The 17,062-nt window shown below is 30.2% G+C and overlaps 1 protein-coding gene across 1 annotated transcript in view; it reads left to right on the top strand.

The window, feature by feature from the left end:
- LOC118197453 (multiple PDZ domain protein-like) overlaps positions 1-17,062 on the top strand; it is a 181,413-nt gene that overhangs the window by 61,602 nt on the left and 102,749 nt on the right. Inside the window, exons 16-18 of the mRNA XM_085820229.1 lie at positions 3,241-3,360; positions 6,615-6,635; positions 15,185-15,510. Of these exons, the coding sequence (XP_085676355.1) occupies positions 3,241-3,360; positions 6,615-6,635; positions 15,185-15,510 (467 nt within the window). The remainder of the gene's footprint in view (positions 1-3,240; positions 3,361-6,614; positions 6,636-15,184; positions 15,511-17,062) is intronic.

Below are 17,062 nucleotides of genomic sequence, written 5' to 3'. Positions count from 1 at the left end.
CACGTATATATACGTTCTTACAGATCTCACAAAAAATATCCTAGGCCGTATGTATACGGGTTTGCTGCTTAGAGGGTTAAAAAAGCTTTCAAATTTAGTAAAGTTTCAGAAACACAGGAAGAAATGATTAGACATCTTATTGCCCGTAATGTGAAATCTTCAATAAGCTTTTAACCTTTAACTTAAATGCAAGAGAAAAATCTGTGTTGCATGAACTTCATTCCAACCCAGGTATTATAATTTCAAAAGCCAGGTCAAAAGGTGGCCATACAGTCATCAATGACAAAAACATTTACATGGTGGGTATTTTTAAACTCTTAAACATATAATTTGATCCCTAAAGATCCTTCACCTTTGGACCTCTCAAAAATAAAATCTGTGATTAAATCTTCACAAATAGTTCCATCTCACTTACAAAAATCACTTATCCTATCTATTGCAAATTGTGCAAGACTATAAGCTCTTCCCATAATTCATAAAAGTGGTATCTCATTTCAACCCATTATATCAAATTTAGGCACTGCCTCTTTCTTACCTGTTAGCTAAATATTTAGTTTTCAGGTTTCCACCTTTGCTAATTAATAATGCTTATATCATAAAAATATTTCTCCTAGAAATTTTATTATGGTTTCTTTTGATGTAAAATTGTTATTCACCATTGTTCCCGTCGAAGGTTCTCTCAAATGTCTAAAAACTAGACTTTAAAAATTTCATTTCTCATATATATCAAAAATGAGGATATATTTCTCATATATCAAAATCAAAACAATTAATTTCTCTTACTCAACTTTGTTTGAAAGAAGCAAAATTTGTTTTTCAAAATAAGTATTACCACCAAACTGAGGGATTAACCATGGTAAACCCTCTCAGTTTTATTCTTGTATGTGGGCATATTTCTGTGTGGGCTTTTTTCCTGTGAGCCTTTATACCTGTGAGCATTATTCCTGTGGGCTTTTTTTCCTAGAACTGCACATAACATAGTTAATATGGAATTATTTTCAATGCATTGCATTACTCTCTGAGCTTATCCCTGGGCTTACCATTGGAACCCTAAAGTTCCAAAAATGTTGTGAATAAATAGGATTTTATTGATTATAATTTCAAAATTGTTCTTAATAGTTCTAAAAAAATATGATTCCTCTCACTTTTTACCTTAACTCCTTTTCTTTCAATATACATTCAAACTGAAATCAGATACAACAGGAGCTAGCAGAAATTTTTATGTGTAATGAATTAGAAAGCCATCCTTCTATGCAGAGTTTTACATCCATAACCCTTGGTGAGTTAATGTTTTACATATTTGAGGACAGAAACGTTAAAAAATATGCAGAGTAAGGGTGAATAAGAAATATCTCAGATGGGAAAGTGACTTTTACTGTTGTACTGATGAAAAGTGTCTGTTTATTCATAGGAGGCAATAGTGACCTACATATTAGTCCCTCCATAATAAAATGACCACCACTTCAGGCCTTAGTAGTAGCCAATGCCTACAATGGCTAGTGTTTGCAAATGGAAAAACAAAATTATGATTAAGAAAATGGATGCAATTATAATAATAAGTACCACCTTCCTTTTTCTTCTGTCAGAGTTTCTGTACATCTTTCATCCTCAGTGACTTTTAGACGCTCCTCAGTTTGCCTGGGCTTAGGCATTTTTGCCTTAAGTGTTTTCATTGAGGAAAGAAACTACATATAAAAAATTCTGAAATCCAGATTTTAGCTGAAGAGGGAAAAAAAGCAAATAGTGTTTGAAAGAATTTTAATATAGATTGAAATTCTGAGAGCTAGAACTGGAGACGTATAATTTATTTATGAGTTAAAAGAATGTTACTTGATTCTAGACTACAATAAACAATTTTCTTTTTCCAATTTCTTTTCCTTATACTACTGATTTTTTATTAAACATTGCTTTTCAACTTTCTTCAGTTGAATTGAATTTTGAAAAAATAATTTTATTCAACAAATATTTATAGAATTTATAAGAAAGCTGCCATATTTTTGAACTGTACACATTTGATATGTCAAAATCTCCCCCGACTGCAGTAACATAACTGTGCACAATTTTCTTAAAATTGTTTTTTGACAGAAAAATACATAAAACCTATTTTATATTGAATTATTTTAAACACATTGCATAATCGTAGAATACCGTACTCTTGCTGTAAGCCTTACCACCATATTAGTAAAATGATCTAAATTTTGGATTGTTTTCCATTCATAGGCAAAATTTTGGCTTGAATAAAGCTATCACATAAACCATCTTTCCATTCATGGCTTGAATGAAGCTATCACAAAAACCTTTAAGTAGAATGAAGATACTATTAGAACACAAAGAAATGTTTTTCTTTTCAGAAAGTGATAATGATTAAAATCAACCTAAGCCATATGGACCGTTTTGCCCTTTTTATTCTTGAACTATTTATTTTCTGTATTACACACTCTGTATTGTTTTGAATGTAAATCGATCTCACATGTAAGCTGACCTGCATTTTTAAGTTGTTTAACTGACAAAAGTAAAGGCTTGTGTATACACATGACCTTTCATATGAGTGATATATTGAAGATTATAAATACTATACTTTGAGGGAAAACTAAATAGGTATGTTTTTGCTGCACATTTGAATAAGGTATGGTTTTCGAAATTGAATTTTAAGAGAAAAATATGTTTCATGTTTGAAGTCATAAAGTATTATCTTTGTAAACTTATAAAATAAAAATGCATCAAAATGAATAAAATGATATAAATTTAATTAAAATTTTTTCATATGTTTTATTTTGAAACAACAAATTATGCATTCTGAATGTAACGAGTTTTTATTTATCAACCATATTTCTACTTTTCCATATGCATTCTACTTTTGTCTGCTTTCAAGGGGATGGGGGAAGCTATTTACAGCATGAAAATATTATTGGGTATATTTTTATAAATGGAACTAAAAGTCTTGTAGCTTCTGGGTAGTCTTTGGTATTTGTTCAGAATATGAACTCATGGATTCAAAAATTAAAATTTCAGTTTTTAAATTCATTTATAAAATATGCATTAAAAAGTATTGTATTTATTTAATATGCCATTGTAATTTTTTTCATTACAGTATATTGTTGAAAACTACAGTACTTTCTGAAATCATGTTGTTAAAAACTGCTGCATTTCTGAAACTTCGTTGCTTTCTAAATTAAGACAATTCCTGATATAACTGCAGTTATTGCTGCATTATAATAGCACAATTTTCATTTTATGTAGAATTAAATATATTCCTGCTGGTGATGCTGCTGTACATCAACAGTCTGCAGTACTAGCAAAAATTCATGAAGGTAGTGTGTCTCCAACCCCTTCCATAATTTCTCGCCAACCTTCACCAAGGTACTCCTTTTTAAATAGATATGTGTGATTATATTCCTAAATTGTAGAATTTTACTTTAAAACTTATTTTTATTTTACTAACTTTAATTTTCAGGTATACTGGGTGACTGAAAAATCTGTCCAAATATAAATAAATAAATAAATAAAAACTTTCAAAAAAATTAAGTTAGTGGTACAAGGCTTTTGAGCTAGTACAGGGTGCTGTTGAACAGTAGATAGATAAAAGCATTTCTGCAGGCATACATTGCCATTTCCTGAATGTATTTTAAGCAGTATGCATTGCTTGCTACACAAGCACAGAGCGCATTGACATGCATTTCATCTTCCGGGGCTGTCGTAAGAAATAGAGCAGCTGCTGAAATTGATACTTAGAAATCATTCTGTGTACCCCCTTTGAGTAGCTGCTCCATTTTAAATGCAGTCCCATAGATAAAATGCATGTTGGGAAGTGTAGTGATGCATACTATGTGAATTCTGCATGGGGAATGGTGATTTTCATCAGCAGAACATTTTTATGTACCACTCAGCAACACCCTATCACATCTCAATGGACCATTCCAGCACAGACTTTCCATTACAGATTCATTTTGCTGGTCTACCATTTTGCCGTATATTTTTTAATTATCTTGTGTGTGCTGTGTTTGGTATTTAAGTGTTTGAAATGTTTGCATTACAAGCTCTGCGTTACCAAAATATGGAAAATTGCATGTTTCTGTTTGACTTAATAAAGTGCGTGCTGATTCTTTCAGATACGTGAGACCATTATAGATCTTTAATATTTTATAGCATCCCAATATATAATTAAATGAATTATAAAGTCATTCAAATCAAAAATCAGTATCTAAGGAATTTTTAAACTTAAAGTTGATAACTTTAGGGCAGTTCTTGATCCATAATAGTCTGCTGACTTAGAGGAAAATGGATTTTTCTTTATATTTAAATGCTTTTGTAAATCATTATGTTTTGTGATTATTTTAAAACAAGCAACCCCATAGTTGTAGGCAAGAAACTGGTCATACATTTATTGTTGTCCAGGAATATGTTTTCAGTTCTTATTTGTAGCCGAACCCTTGTGTATCACTTATCAGTTTTTCATTTTAGTGGAAACAATCCACTTCATATTTTGCAATGATAAAGAATTTCAGGTTGAGGTATTTGATATTTAGATTTCTGCCTTCTCATTTCCAAAGATACCACGGTAACTCAGAATGCATTGAAGAACTACATTTTTAGACACTTTGAGGACATTTTAATTTCATTTTAAAAGTATAGATTAGAGCATTAACATTATAATGAAGAGTAGTATCTGAGAGGAAATCTAACATGAGCATGTATTCTTAAAGGAGAAGTGTTATTGAGCAGGCAGGGTGCTTGTATGTTCTTGTTCATGGAAATATTCGTGGCATTGGCTAATCTGATTACTAAAGTGAAAGAATATTCTGCCAAAAATATGGAAAACTAGAACATGAATACTTCAAGAGAGAAATTTACTAATAAATATAATTATTTATAATGATTAATTATATTTGCTTTATATTAATTATTAAGGATTCTGTGTTATTATCAGAACTCCAGCATCATTTTATATTTGTAAACAAATTCCAAATTTTAATCATCTCCCTAATGACATAAATAAATTAAACCAAAAATTTTTCAAGGACTACTTAACATAAAGTTTTGCTGGAAGTATTTTGCATTATGCGTAAGTGCGTGAGTACTTACTACTTGTGCAGAATCACAAGTAGATGACACTAATATTTCCAGGAATGGGGTAATACTATGAACAATAAATAGATGCAGATTAATTACAGTCCATATGAAAAAATTATAATTTAAAGTAGGTTTTATTAAGGTTGTGCATATTTAACTTCTTTGATAAAATCTAATTAGTCTTCATTGAATTTCTGTACGGATTAAAAATATAGACGTATATAACATGTTTCATGATTAAAGAAGTTGTATCTCTGTAAAACTGTACGATTTTAACATGTAAATTTATACTGTATTTACAGATTAATGTATGATAAAAACATATATATCTAAAAGTATTAGTATAAAGTAAGTCTCAACAGAAGATTAAAGTTTAAATTGACATGCTTTTTAGTTATTTTAACTACATTATTAATTATTTTTTAACTGTAGCTAGTATTTGGAACAGTTCTGTTGCTTTATCTTTTTAAAGTTTATTGAAATTAGTCAGCCTTCTTAGGTAAAGATTTTTTTCTGCATTTTGTTTAAATTTTGATTTCCATATTTTTTTTAAATCTTGGATTTTTTTTACACTTATTGTTTCAATTTATTAGTTTGTTTTTCATATTGTCATAGACCAGCCACTTTTATATTATAAAATATGATTTAGGCATGAGGGTTGTGAATCATTTTCGGTTTATGCTTAGGTATGCAAATGGCCAAAATAAATTTTTATTGTGTAGAATATTATTCCTATAAAACTTGTATTGGATTCTCTCTGAAATTGCTTAAAGCTTTTACAAATTACAGACTGATATTAAATTTTGCTTAATTTTGTACTTAAGAGATTCTTTCAAGACCTTTCTCATACTTTCTTCAAGTTTTTTTATAATTATCAAGGAAAATGAAGCCGAAGTTTTCTTCTGTGATATAGCTTAAGTTGCCTGTGCATGGAAATATTAAAAAAAATATAGCAGATCTTGATATTTTGTGAAAATTATATAAAAAACATTTTAAACAATAGCTTATGCTGTTATATCATTGGTTATATACTGAATATATATATGTCAAAGCAATCTGTCAACTTATGATTCATAATGAATGTTCATTACTTTTTTACAAAAAGAAATAAAATCTGAAATCAAATTTCAAAAAATGGAGAAATTATAAATTTTTCAGATGGTGTTTTGAAAATAATATGAAAAGAATAAAACTAATTTGAATGAAATGTTATTTAGGCAGTTTTTATGTAAAAATTCACATTTTTTAAAAGTTTATTATAACAAATAAATGGTGTCATTAAAGTTGCATAATTTTTTAATGTCATAATTCTAGACCTATTTTGGCTTTCTTATGTTCTAACTTGAAGCCATACTAGTGCATTCACTCATGCCTTTCTGCATCTGTTGCTGAACTAATAGGATTATCTTATTGGATTGTCTGCCACTGCAGCCTTCTCTGTACATGATTGAGAAGCTGTGTTCTGTCTTTTAAGTATCTGTGACTTGTTAATTTATTAAAATTCCAAAATTATGCTACATTGATATACTCTTCTTCTTTTTTAGGGTTTTTCCAGATTATTACAGGTAAATATGTATTTTTTATATTATTTTAATAAAAAAATAATTTCATGAATGTTGGCAGTTTTGTTATCAGCAACATATACACAGGTCTTTTGGTTATAGAGAGTATTTCATACCTCGTGGGGTTTTATTATGCAGTTCTTTTAAAATATTTTAATGAATTGATATATGTTTTGGGGAAAAATGTTATTGATTACCCTCAAATGTCTATTTTTTGTAGTCAGGATTATTTTAATATTAAAAAATAGTATATTAATGAAATCTAAAACTTTTATATCAGAAAATCACTTATAATTGCTGTATAATAAATCCTGTTCGTATTACAGAATACAAAAGTTGTAAATGCTTCATAAAGAAATTATTCATTTTTGCTGTCTAATTTTTTGATTAAAAATAGTGCTTCTGGATTCTCTTTCCACCCTTATCACATTTTATTTTTTGACAAATAAAAGAATTACTATTGTAAAGAAAAGAGCATGTGCTTATTAAATAAGCTACTGTAATATTTTATTACTTTCAGATATTGAAGTAGTATAATAAATTTGATATTACTTTGTTTCCTTTCTGAGTAGTATCATATTTTTCAAAACCCTGAAAATGCTGATTTCTATTCAGCACATTATTGCTTAATCTGTCACAAAACATAAGTAAAAATCTCATTGTTAGACAGCGCACAAATAGTTATTCTTTACTGTTTGTTATAATTATTATTCGATTTTTTATTTAATTAATTACAGTAATGGTGCAAATACGTATATATAAAGTGGGTGAATTAGCTCATAAATTACATCAGTTGAAGATATTATTAAAAAAATAAAGCTATAAGTTATTAAGAAATATATAAATGTCTTTTAAATTGCATATATAGTAAGCAATGCATAGTCTTATTTATATTTAAGTTGAAAAATCTTAGTCGGTGCTGAATAGCAACCCTCTGAGAACTGGAAATTGCTAGCTGTCATGAATAATAAATGAAAGAACTTTTAATATCTTATGGAATGGTAACACTCATTAGGCTGCATGGATAATAATTTTCTTAATGAACATGGAAAATAGGAAGACTAAGTAAGCTAAGGACATTTTTTGATATCCTATGTCCCATGTTTTAATAAAAAGGGAAGAGTTTTAATTTTGTTTTGCTATACTATTAAAATTTTACATGCATTTAAGTTAGATCTTTAAGCATTCTTTTCCTTTTTATGTTATACATTTTTCAAGGCTATAACTCTTCGAGTAATTTTGAGAAGGATATGACTTAATGCATTTTTTGCAACAAATATACTTTTTACTTGATTTATGTCAAAACATGCTTCCGTTTTGCAGATCTTGCTGCAGTTCTGGGATTAGAAACTCTTTTCAACATAATCAAAAATTCAAGTAATAATAATTGCCTGAAGAAAGTAATAATCTGGATAAGTAAAGTTAAAGAAGAGTGCAAGCTGTATTAACTCAAATAAGTTCCTTGGAATCTATTGTATAACTTTCCCACTCCTGTGCTGAGAAATGAAGATCACTATTATCAACATGCCACTCTCAACAAATATATTCCACTCTGAACAAATATATTCACTTATTGTTTATGTCAGATAGAAAAGTGCTAACTTCAAAATTACTCAAGAGGCGAAAGTTGGTTGTGGCTAATGTCAATACATCAATCAATGCTTTGTCAGTGGCCACAGTATGACTCCCTAGCTAGCAGGTGTTTGAAAGTGACATGCAGGAATTTTGCATTTTCTTAGTTACACCAACTTCTATGGTTTGGAGATTTGAATATTACATCTTTCCAGATATTATTGGATGTCTGAATTTTGGCTTTTGCACTGTAGTTAGTTAATTGTTTAAAATGAAAGAGTCATTGGAACTATTGAACAGTAATATTTTGCTGGGAAAATGAAATTTTGTCTATGTGAAGCCAACCAGGAACAGAAATACACACCAGGCTATGTGCCTATAAAATCATAGTGTCAAATCATAAAAATAGCATTTTCTGTTATGGTAGCACTTTTTATTTTCATCATTTTTATTTTATGATAATACCTTTTACATTGTGTTACTTTATTATTTGCATAATAGGTTCAAAAAATGCAGTAGCAATTCTTCTTTATATATATTCTTTTTATTAATACTCAGTTCTTCTTATTCCATGTAATACTGCTCATTGTTTGCAAGGTATAACATAATTGTTGCTCACAGCTTTAAGAAGTGATAAAACATGACAAAAATAACAATTTTCATAATATAATTCATGATAGAATTTGAAATGTGAAAGAGAAACCAAAGTAAGTACCTAGCAAACCAGAAAATGGAAAAATTTTGATCACAAATATTTACTAGAAACAATGCTTGATATTTACAAGAAGTATTCAAATGAATTACTGGCAGCTTCAATATATTTGCCAGGATGATGACAGATTTTGTTTACAAGACACAGATTGACTATGTAGAAAACTTTGTTACCAGAATGAGCATCACTGCAGAAGTGTGTGACATATGCCAGTCACTTCGTTATCTTTGTGATGCACTTGTTGCAGTTGGTGGTCATTCATTCAAACAGTTCTTCTAAATATCAATAATTATTTCTTTTAAATATAACTGATTAAAACGACTTTTCATTGTGCATGTTTGTGATACTTCCTGTTCCACGAATATTTCCACATATACATTACACATTGCATTATGAAAATTATTTTGTCGTGTTCTATCAGCCTCTAAAATTGTGATCATCAATTCTAATACATCCTGTGTTATGTCATTGATATTTATGGCATGTTTTGCAATAAACATTATTTTGTTTGCACAACAAGAAACATTATTTTTTAGAGAAATTCAAAATATTTATAAATTTCTGGATTTAATACTATAACCAGTGGTGAGCTATAAGGACTTGTGAGGGTCTGCATGAATCCTTTGTTAAATTTGTCTCTAATTCATAAACCTCTTGTTCTCTTTATTTATTCCAAGAAAAATGCATATTTTGCATGTGCCTTTTGTCAGCACTTTCCAGGATGCAAGTTACATGCATGTGTATAAGAAGATCTTCTGAATGTTGAAACATTGGCAGTGATGCAATGTATTGTGGTACATCCCCATCCATCTCTAAGCATGGACCTTATAAGAAATAAGACTAACCTATAGGTGGGGTGTGTGGTCTCACATGCTGGGAAGGAGAAGTTGGATGATGAACTCTACCGTAACGTTGAAATCTATGGTGTTTACATCACATAACTGTTTTTAATTATTGTAATTGGACATTGTATGAGTCATGAGATTATGAAATTCTAAGCTTTTATAAATAAGATTTAATATATCCCAAAATTTCTATTTATTTTGTTTTGTGCATTTGTTCACATACAATTCTTGTTTTTATATATGGAAATTTGTTTTGGCTCTCTTATTGATGGACCAGGTTTGGAGCTTCAAAACACTTTTCCCTTGGATTTTTTTAATTTCTTCATTCAAATCAATGTCTTAGTATCTTAGACATTTGCTTTAATGTAGTTTGTGTATTGATTTACTTGGTAAAATTCAGGTCTTATTGCTGAGTTGGATCTAATAATACTTTTAAACTTAAATTAAAATTAGCAGCACTTTGTGCTAATTTATTCTTTTAGTACTGATGCACTTACTACTCAACTCATTGAATACTTCTTTTTTCTTCTTTTCTCATTATCTTTATTAAAAATATTTATTCATAAAAGTCGTAATATTCTAAAAATTTGAATATAAATAACTATATTTAACCCTTTAGTGGTCCATTTATTTCTCTTTTTAATTTGTCCCGGTTTTTTGTTTTATTATCAATTAAACAATAGAATTTAAGAAAATATATTTTATTTTGCCAAATTTTCAATTTACATTTAAATTCTAGGGTGGGAAGTATACTTCCCAAATTTTTTATATATATTTAAATTCTAGGGGGGTTATATTTCCCATGCAATCCTTTACAGTCATAGAGAAAATTCAATTTAATGGCAATTATTTGCCATGTTAAGATGAGGAACATATTTCAATGCACAAAGGTACACCACATTCTGCACACATATAGCGGGTCCTCTTTTCTTGTGTCTTTGTGCTACATTTCATACATCGGCTATAGTTGGAAACCATCTTTGGCACATGATTTCCCGCACTGGCTAAGCGTACATCATTTGGAACCGTGCACTTTTTTGTTTGGAAGCTAGCAGAATGGCCTTTCCTTTTTCTTGAGGTATCTGTCTATTAGCTTATGAGCTAAGTATAAATGACCACAGTTATGTTGCCAAGGTCAGTAAGAAAATAAAAAATATGATTACATATCTTCTTTCTATTTGGTATTTTTCTTTTCTTTAAGCGAAGCAATCACGTCCTTCCCATGATATCAATATATATAGCAACAGCTTTAGGGTAAAGTACTTCTGTTTTAATACCGTCCTTTTTTGTTTGATTTAGAGATGTAATAATTGCTGGATTATGTGCAGTAGTCAACAGAGTAACAGCCTTTTTACTTTATCTCCACTTTATTGCAGAAACACCTTTCTTAGTTAGGAACATTTATTCACCTCTTTATAGTTTGTCATTAGCTTTCAGCATTAGTGGAAGATCTAACCTTTGTGGCCTCACACAGGAAACAGACCACTTACAAGTAGATTTTTTGCAAGACTTCAGAAAGATGTGAAATAGTTATCATAGGCTATAAGGCGACTTGTATGTTTTAATCTTCTGTTAGTTTAGTTACTACTATTTTCCCTAAGGTCAGCCTTATTACCAGAAGTTTCATTTCCACGTTAAATTTCAAATTTTTTAATATAACCAGTCTGAGAATCTGCTAAACACCACATTTTATAACTTCTTTTTATGGCCTTCATTGGCATATATATATTGCTTCAATGAAGTTCTGCATTTGAAAGCTATCAATCATTCATCTGTTGATAAGGTTGACCAAGGTTCATAAGCTTGAGATATTGAATCATTGAGCTGTGAGAGGATTGGTCTGACTTTATGGAGTTTATCATGCCCAGGTTGCTTGCGAGGTGGATTTGTGCTGTTATCATTTACGTGTAAAGTCTCAGTTATTTTTTTAAACCTCTTTGTGGTCATTTCTCTTGCTACTGATTGAACACTGAGAATAGGGTCAGTGCTCCAGCAGTTTTTTAGTTCAGGCAATTGATGTACACTCGTGATTATATGCATACCTATCCATGCTTTCAATTCTTCTGATGTGATCTCTTGCCAGTTCAAGATAATGTCTTTTGTGATATGACCCAATCTTTTTCTTTTCTTAGGTTGCTTTGCATATGAGTTTGTTTTGTCAACAATATTCTGTAAAATTTCTTCAATGAAAATCATGCCAAAATAATCCTTTTTCTTCTCAGTTAAATTAAATGATATTTTCAGATGTGGCTCATTATTGAAAGAAAATTCAATATTGCCAAAGAAATCTACTTTATTACTCCATTCTTCATTCATTTCATCATCGCTTTCAGAAGAATAGTTGGTATGAGGTTCAACCAGCAGTGCTCCATCAGCAGAAGAGGGCTCCTCAGTCATTCAAAAATCACCAGAACTTGTGCTAGGGTTATCTAAATTTTCTAGTGATTATAATTCTGAAAATGCATCATCATCAGCTTCTACTTCAGAGTCAGTCTGGATTACTAGGAAGGCTAAACAGCTTATCCAAAGCAGCTACTTTTGACAAATACTTCTTGCTCAGCTGAAAGTTATGGTAAACTTATGAGTATTAAATATGCCACTCCCTCAAAATGAAGCTTCTTTAGAATACACTTTTTTGGACCTTCAAACCATTAATCGTATATACAAAAATGTTTAAAAAAAAGTTAGCCAAGTCATATTATAAAAGGGTTGAGTTAAGGCATAATTGGTCAACATGATTTGCTTAAATACAGTTAAAATTATTTATACAGTTAGTAACTTCATTAAAAATATAATACATTTATTTTGGAATGTTGCCAAAAATAATTTATGTATTTGCAAAGGTGCTTTAGATATATTAGATTTTAAATGAAATTAAACTTGTTATTCTGCTTCTAAATTATCATTTTCATATAATTCATAATAGCTTGCTGTTGCATTAATGCATTCTAATATCTAAATAGCTATGTACTAAAAATGCATTGATTTGTAAAGATCAGAATGCAACTAATTTTATTGTTTAATTAAATAATTGTCCTCGTTCATCATCAACGTAATATTTTGGGAAAAAAGCATAGAACATTCTAAAACTTTATTATGGTATTTTCTATATTATTTTACAATGTGTGATAATTTAAACAATAATAGAATTATTGTTGTTCTTTTAAACTAAATTTAATTTATTATTTAATAAAATAGTTTTCCTCTTCGTATCCTTAATGTTATGTTTGAGGGAAAGAAATATAAGATAGTTCTAGATAGATTTAAAAAAATTTTCTAGAAAATTGTGTGTGCAATTTGTAGAAATTTTAACATCCATGGAAAGAGAAGTTAAATTTTCAGGTCTAAGCTTTAAGTTTAAAATTCCAAGAGATCATTGAATGGTTCTGTTGAAATGAAGGCTAAGTAACAAATGTCACATTTCAATGTACTGGTTAAGAATTTAGCAATAAAACTAGTTTTATAAGGTGAAAATTATAAGCGATGCAGTAGCAAACCAGAGTAAAAGTTTCCACGTTGTCTCAACTTCTGTTGTGATCAGGGGGGCACCTGCAGTATATTGCAAGTAAAGGAAAAAACCCATTTGAATTAATCTGTTTCTTATAAGATTCATGGCTATAACAAATACATTAGAAGAATCTCTACTGTAATACTGGCACTAATTTAGATTGGCATTAACCTTTCACTAGCGAAGTTGTTCTCACAAATTGGATTAGGTTAAGCCGATGTTTGATAAGATTTTGCACTTGAATTACTCACTTCTCCAGAATTAAATTACTTTGAATTTCGACATACATTTTGTCTTAGCTGAATCCTGCAAACTAAAGGGATTATTCTTTAAACAGTATTGCATTTGTTAAGTTCAAAGTTTTAAATAAAAAGGTTTGTTTAAACTTCTTTCTGAACTTTTAGTTGTTTTAATATGTGGGGTAATATGTCACCTGACAATCTCAATAGAGGCCAAGTTCATTAAATAAATGAGTGGATCAATACCCACATAATTATATAAGATATCGAAAGGAAATATATTTCTGATTTAAAGCTAATATATTTTCATAGCCCTCAATATATAAATGTAAAATGTCCTACCCAATTATAAAAATCCCATTGACCATAATGTTGGCAGAGACCTCCGTATACTTGCACTAGTAGCACTGGCAGAATTTTGATGAAATAGACCATTCTTTATTTAGTTAGCTAATAAACTGATCCAAGTTACAAATATAACTTAAAAAAAAGTCATTTATCATAATAATTTCTCACAATGCATTGCCATTGTTTATCCATTTTCAGATAAAGTCTTTGTCTTTTCTTAAACCTGTAACTTTAAAAATATTCCGGTGCATTCTGTTCCAAAGCAGATCTCAAACTTTAATAATATTTTCTAAATGCAGAGCAAGACAGATAAATATGATTATATCCTTCTTTGCAAAAACTAAACTGTTTTGTCAAAAGTGAATTGAGTTCACATAAAAGCACGAAGTTTTTATGATTATCTGTGGTGTTATGTTTATCTATTATTGGAGATAAATCATGCTATCTGATGAAAATTTTTGTTTCTTAAAAAATGTTTCCTACGGGAAGGGGGAGCAACATCTTTTAAAAGAGAGCCACGAAAACAAAATGTAATAAATATCTTACATTTTGTTTTTGTTGTGGCTAATCTTGCTTGTTTGACCTAATCAGAACAAGTCCATGAATTTTATCATGGCAAGGGGAGCAAGATTGTTTCTGTCATTAGCATGGGTTTATTAAGCATCATATAAGTGACAATATGACTTTACCAGCTCTGCCTCAGTTTTGAAGGAGGGCACCTTGGGGGTGGGTCTGAAGGTCTACAACTCCTTTTCCCCTATCAGGAAAACACTTGAGTGGACTTTGGCTTGCCAAAGATTTTGAGTGCCCCTTGCTGTACAGACACTATACATATGCATATGTACCCATACCCACCAGTGGCAGGGTGGTAAAGTCAACGAACAGTGGTAGTTTGACCTGGGTTTGAATCTGTGCAAACGAGTTAGCTGCATGGGCATTATATGCATAATTTTTTTAAAAATTCATAATGATATGCTGTATTTGAATGTACTTATTTTAGCATTAACGATATTTAGTAAAGCAACATTTCTAAATGAGTGGTATTTAAAAATTAAAGATGAAATAAACTTTGATCCTGATATTGTATTTTAAGTTTCAAACTTGCAGAAGGAGTAACGCGGTTGATAGTGTAAGTTACCCAAATTGTTTAGTTGGCAAATTAACATGTGTGCAACTTCTACTATAATTAAGATTTAGAATATGTATGTATTGATGCACTTAGTTATTTAAAATTATAGTATCAGTAATTTAAAATCTTAAATGCATTCTTTTCTATCCAAACTTATTATATTCGAGACTGTACATAGATGCTTTTTTCATCCTTATAGGTCTCCTTACTTCTCTCAGAAAAGTAGTAAAACTACTCCTGACCGAGATGATGCTGATGGGCAAATATCTCCATTTAGTTTCTTGAGTGAAGATGATATCTTAGCCACACCTTCATCCCTCTGTTACACAACTGATAACTTTGATTCTTCTTCTGATGACCTTCTGTTGGATCAGTCATCTGATGGAGGGATGAAGGAAAACGGGGAACATAACGAAGTATTTCCTTCTGTTGAAGATAGAATATTACTTTTCCAAGGGATTAAGCATCAAGTGCCTTCAAAATTTAGTAGAATGTCTACTTCGCCAACAGTTTCTCCTGTTCAAGGTATAGGTTTGTCCTGTTTGGTCTATTAGCTCTATACCAGTTTAAATTTTCATTAATTTCTGTTTTATAGTTGTAAATACATGATTTGTTACTTTTTATTTTAATTTTAATGAACCTTTGGATGATCAAGTTGTAGAGACATTAGGTATTTTTTGGAAACAGGAAAGATGTAAAATTAGCAACGCCTTCTCTGGGAATCAAACCGCGGACCTCTCAATTACTCACTGAGTGTGCAGACCACTACACCACGAAGGCTTGTTAAGAAGGTGGGAGAAATACCTTATATACTCCCTCTTTTAAAGGGCGACCGGGATTTTTAGGGGACCCAATCGCCAAATCCTGGATGAGGAGAATCATCATCCAAACCCTTTTAGTTTGGATGCCACTGTAGAGATATTAGGTAATTTTTGGAAGCAGGAAAGATGAGAAATATGTGACGCCTTCACTGGGAATTGAACCGCATACCTCTCAATTACGCGCTGAGCGTGCAGACCACTCGACCACGAAGGCTCGCTAAGAAGGCGGGAGAAATACCTTATAAAGTAACTATGACTAAATTCTGTTTGTCCATTAAATAAAGCTTTCATTGTATGTGAATTGTAACACTTTCAACCTACTATTCTCACCAGGGTGTCACAAGCTTTAGCTCTTTCAGACAATGTGACTCTCTACAATTTTCATTCTCTATAACTGAATCTATTTTTATAAAAATTTGGTAATTTGAAAGAAAATATAGAATTTTAGTATGGTGGTTGAAAATATTTTGCTGTAAGAAAAGTGACTTGATGTAAAATAAAATATTAAATCTGCAGATTTTTTTCAGAACATTCAAAACAAATTCTAATAGTTTTTAATGTTATAGTGATTATGTGTTGACTTATTGTAAATTTTTATCTTCCTCATGAATGCATGACATTTCCTTATATTATTGCTGGGTTACTGTGATTGTTCCTTAACATTTTATAGGAAAAGAATTTTAGTCTTTGATAGTGCTTGTATTACAGAATGTGACTATTAAGTGATTCTGTGTCAGAATGATCAAATACAATATGTCATTTTAGGAATCTTTTGTAAAAAATTTTATCACACTTTGATAAGTTGAATTATCATTGTCTTATACAATCATAATGTATAAATGCCCTCTTTTCTTTTACAAAAAAATGGAAAAAAAAAAAGAATGAATTTGATCCATACCACATTAATAGTTATTTCTCACATTGAGAAAACTAAATTGGATTATGTATATGTTCAATAACAATTTTGTAATAATCCAGTCTTAGCTATACCAAACAGTAGTACTAGACAAATGTGAAATGTGATGCTAAAAATGAAATGAATTTGATGAAACTTATTGATAGGGCAGGAAAAGAACAAATGGAAAATGGCTTATAGTGCAGAAAATAGCTGTACAAAATGCTTGTTAGAAGAATTATGACATAACTGCACAATGGCCAATCAGCAAGTACTTAAAATTGTCCCACTTTGAGTATATTAATGCAGTTTTATAAGTAGAGCTTGACCATTAGGTGCTGCACCTGAAGTGTGTTTTCGT

This window comes from Stegodyphus dumicola, chromosome 7 (assembly GCF_044657685.1).
Source record: "Stegodyphus dumicola isolate Sdum_Otavi_A_Nest chromosome 7, ASM4465768v1".
Taxonomy (NCBI): domain Eukaryota; kingdom Metazoa; phylum Arthropoda; class Arachnida; order Araneae; family Eresidae; genus Stegodyphus; species Stegodyphus dumicola.
Note: the sequence above shows the minus strand (reverse complement) of the source record. Positions and strands in the feature narration are given on the sequence as shown.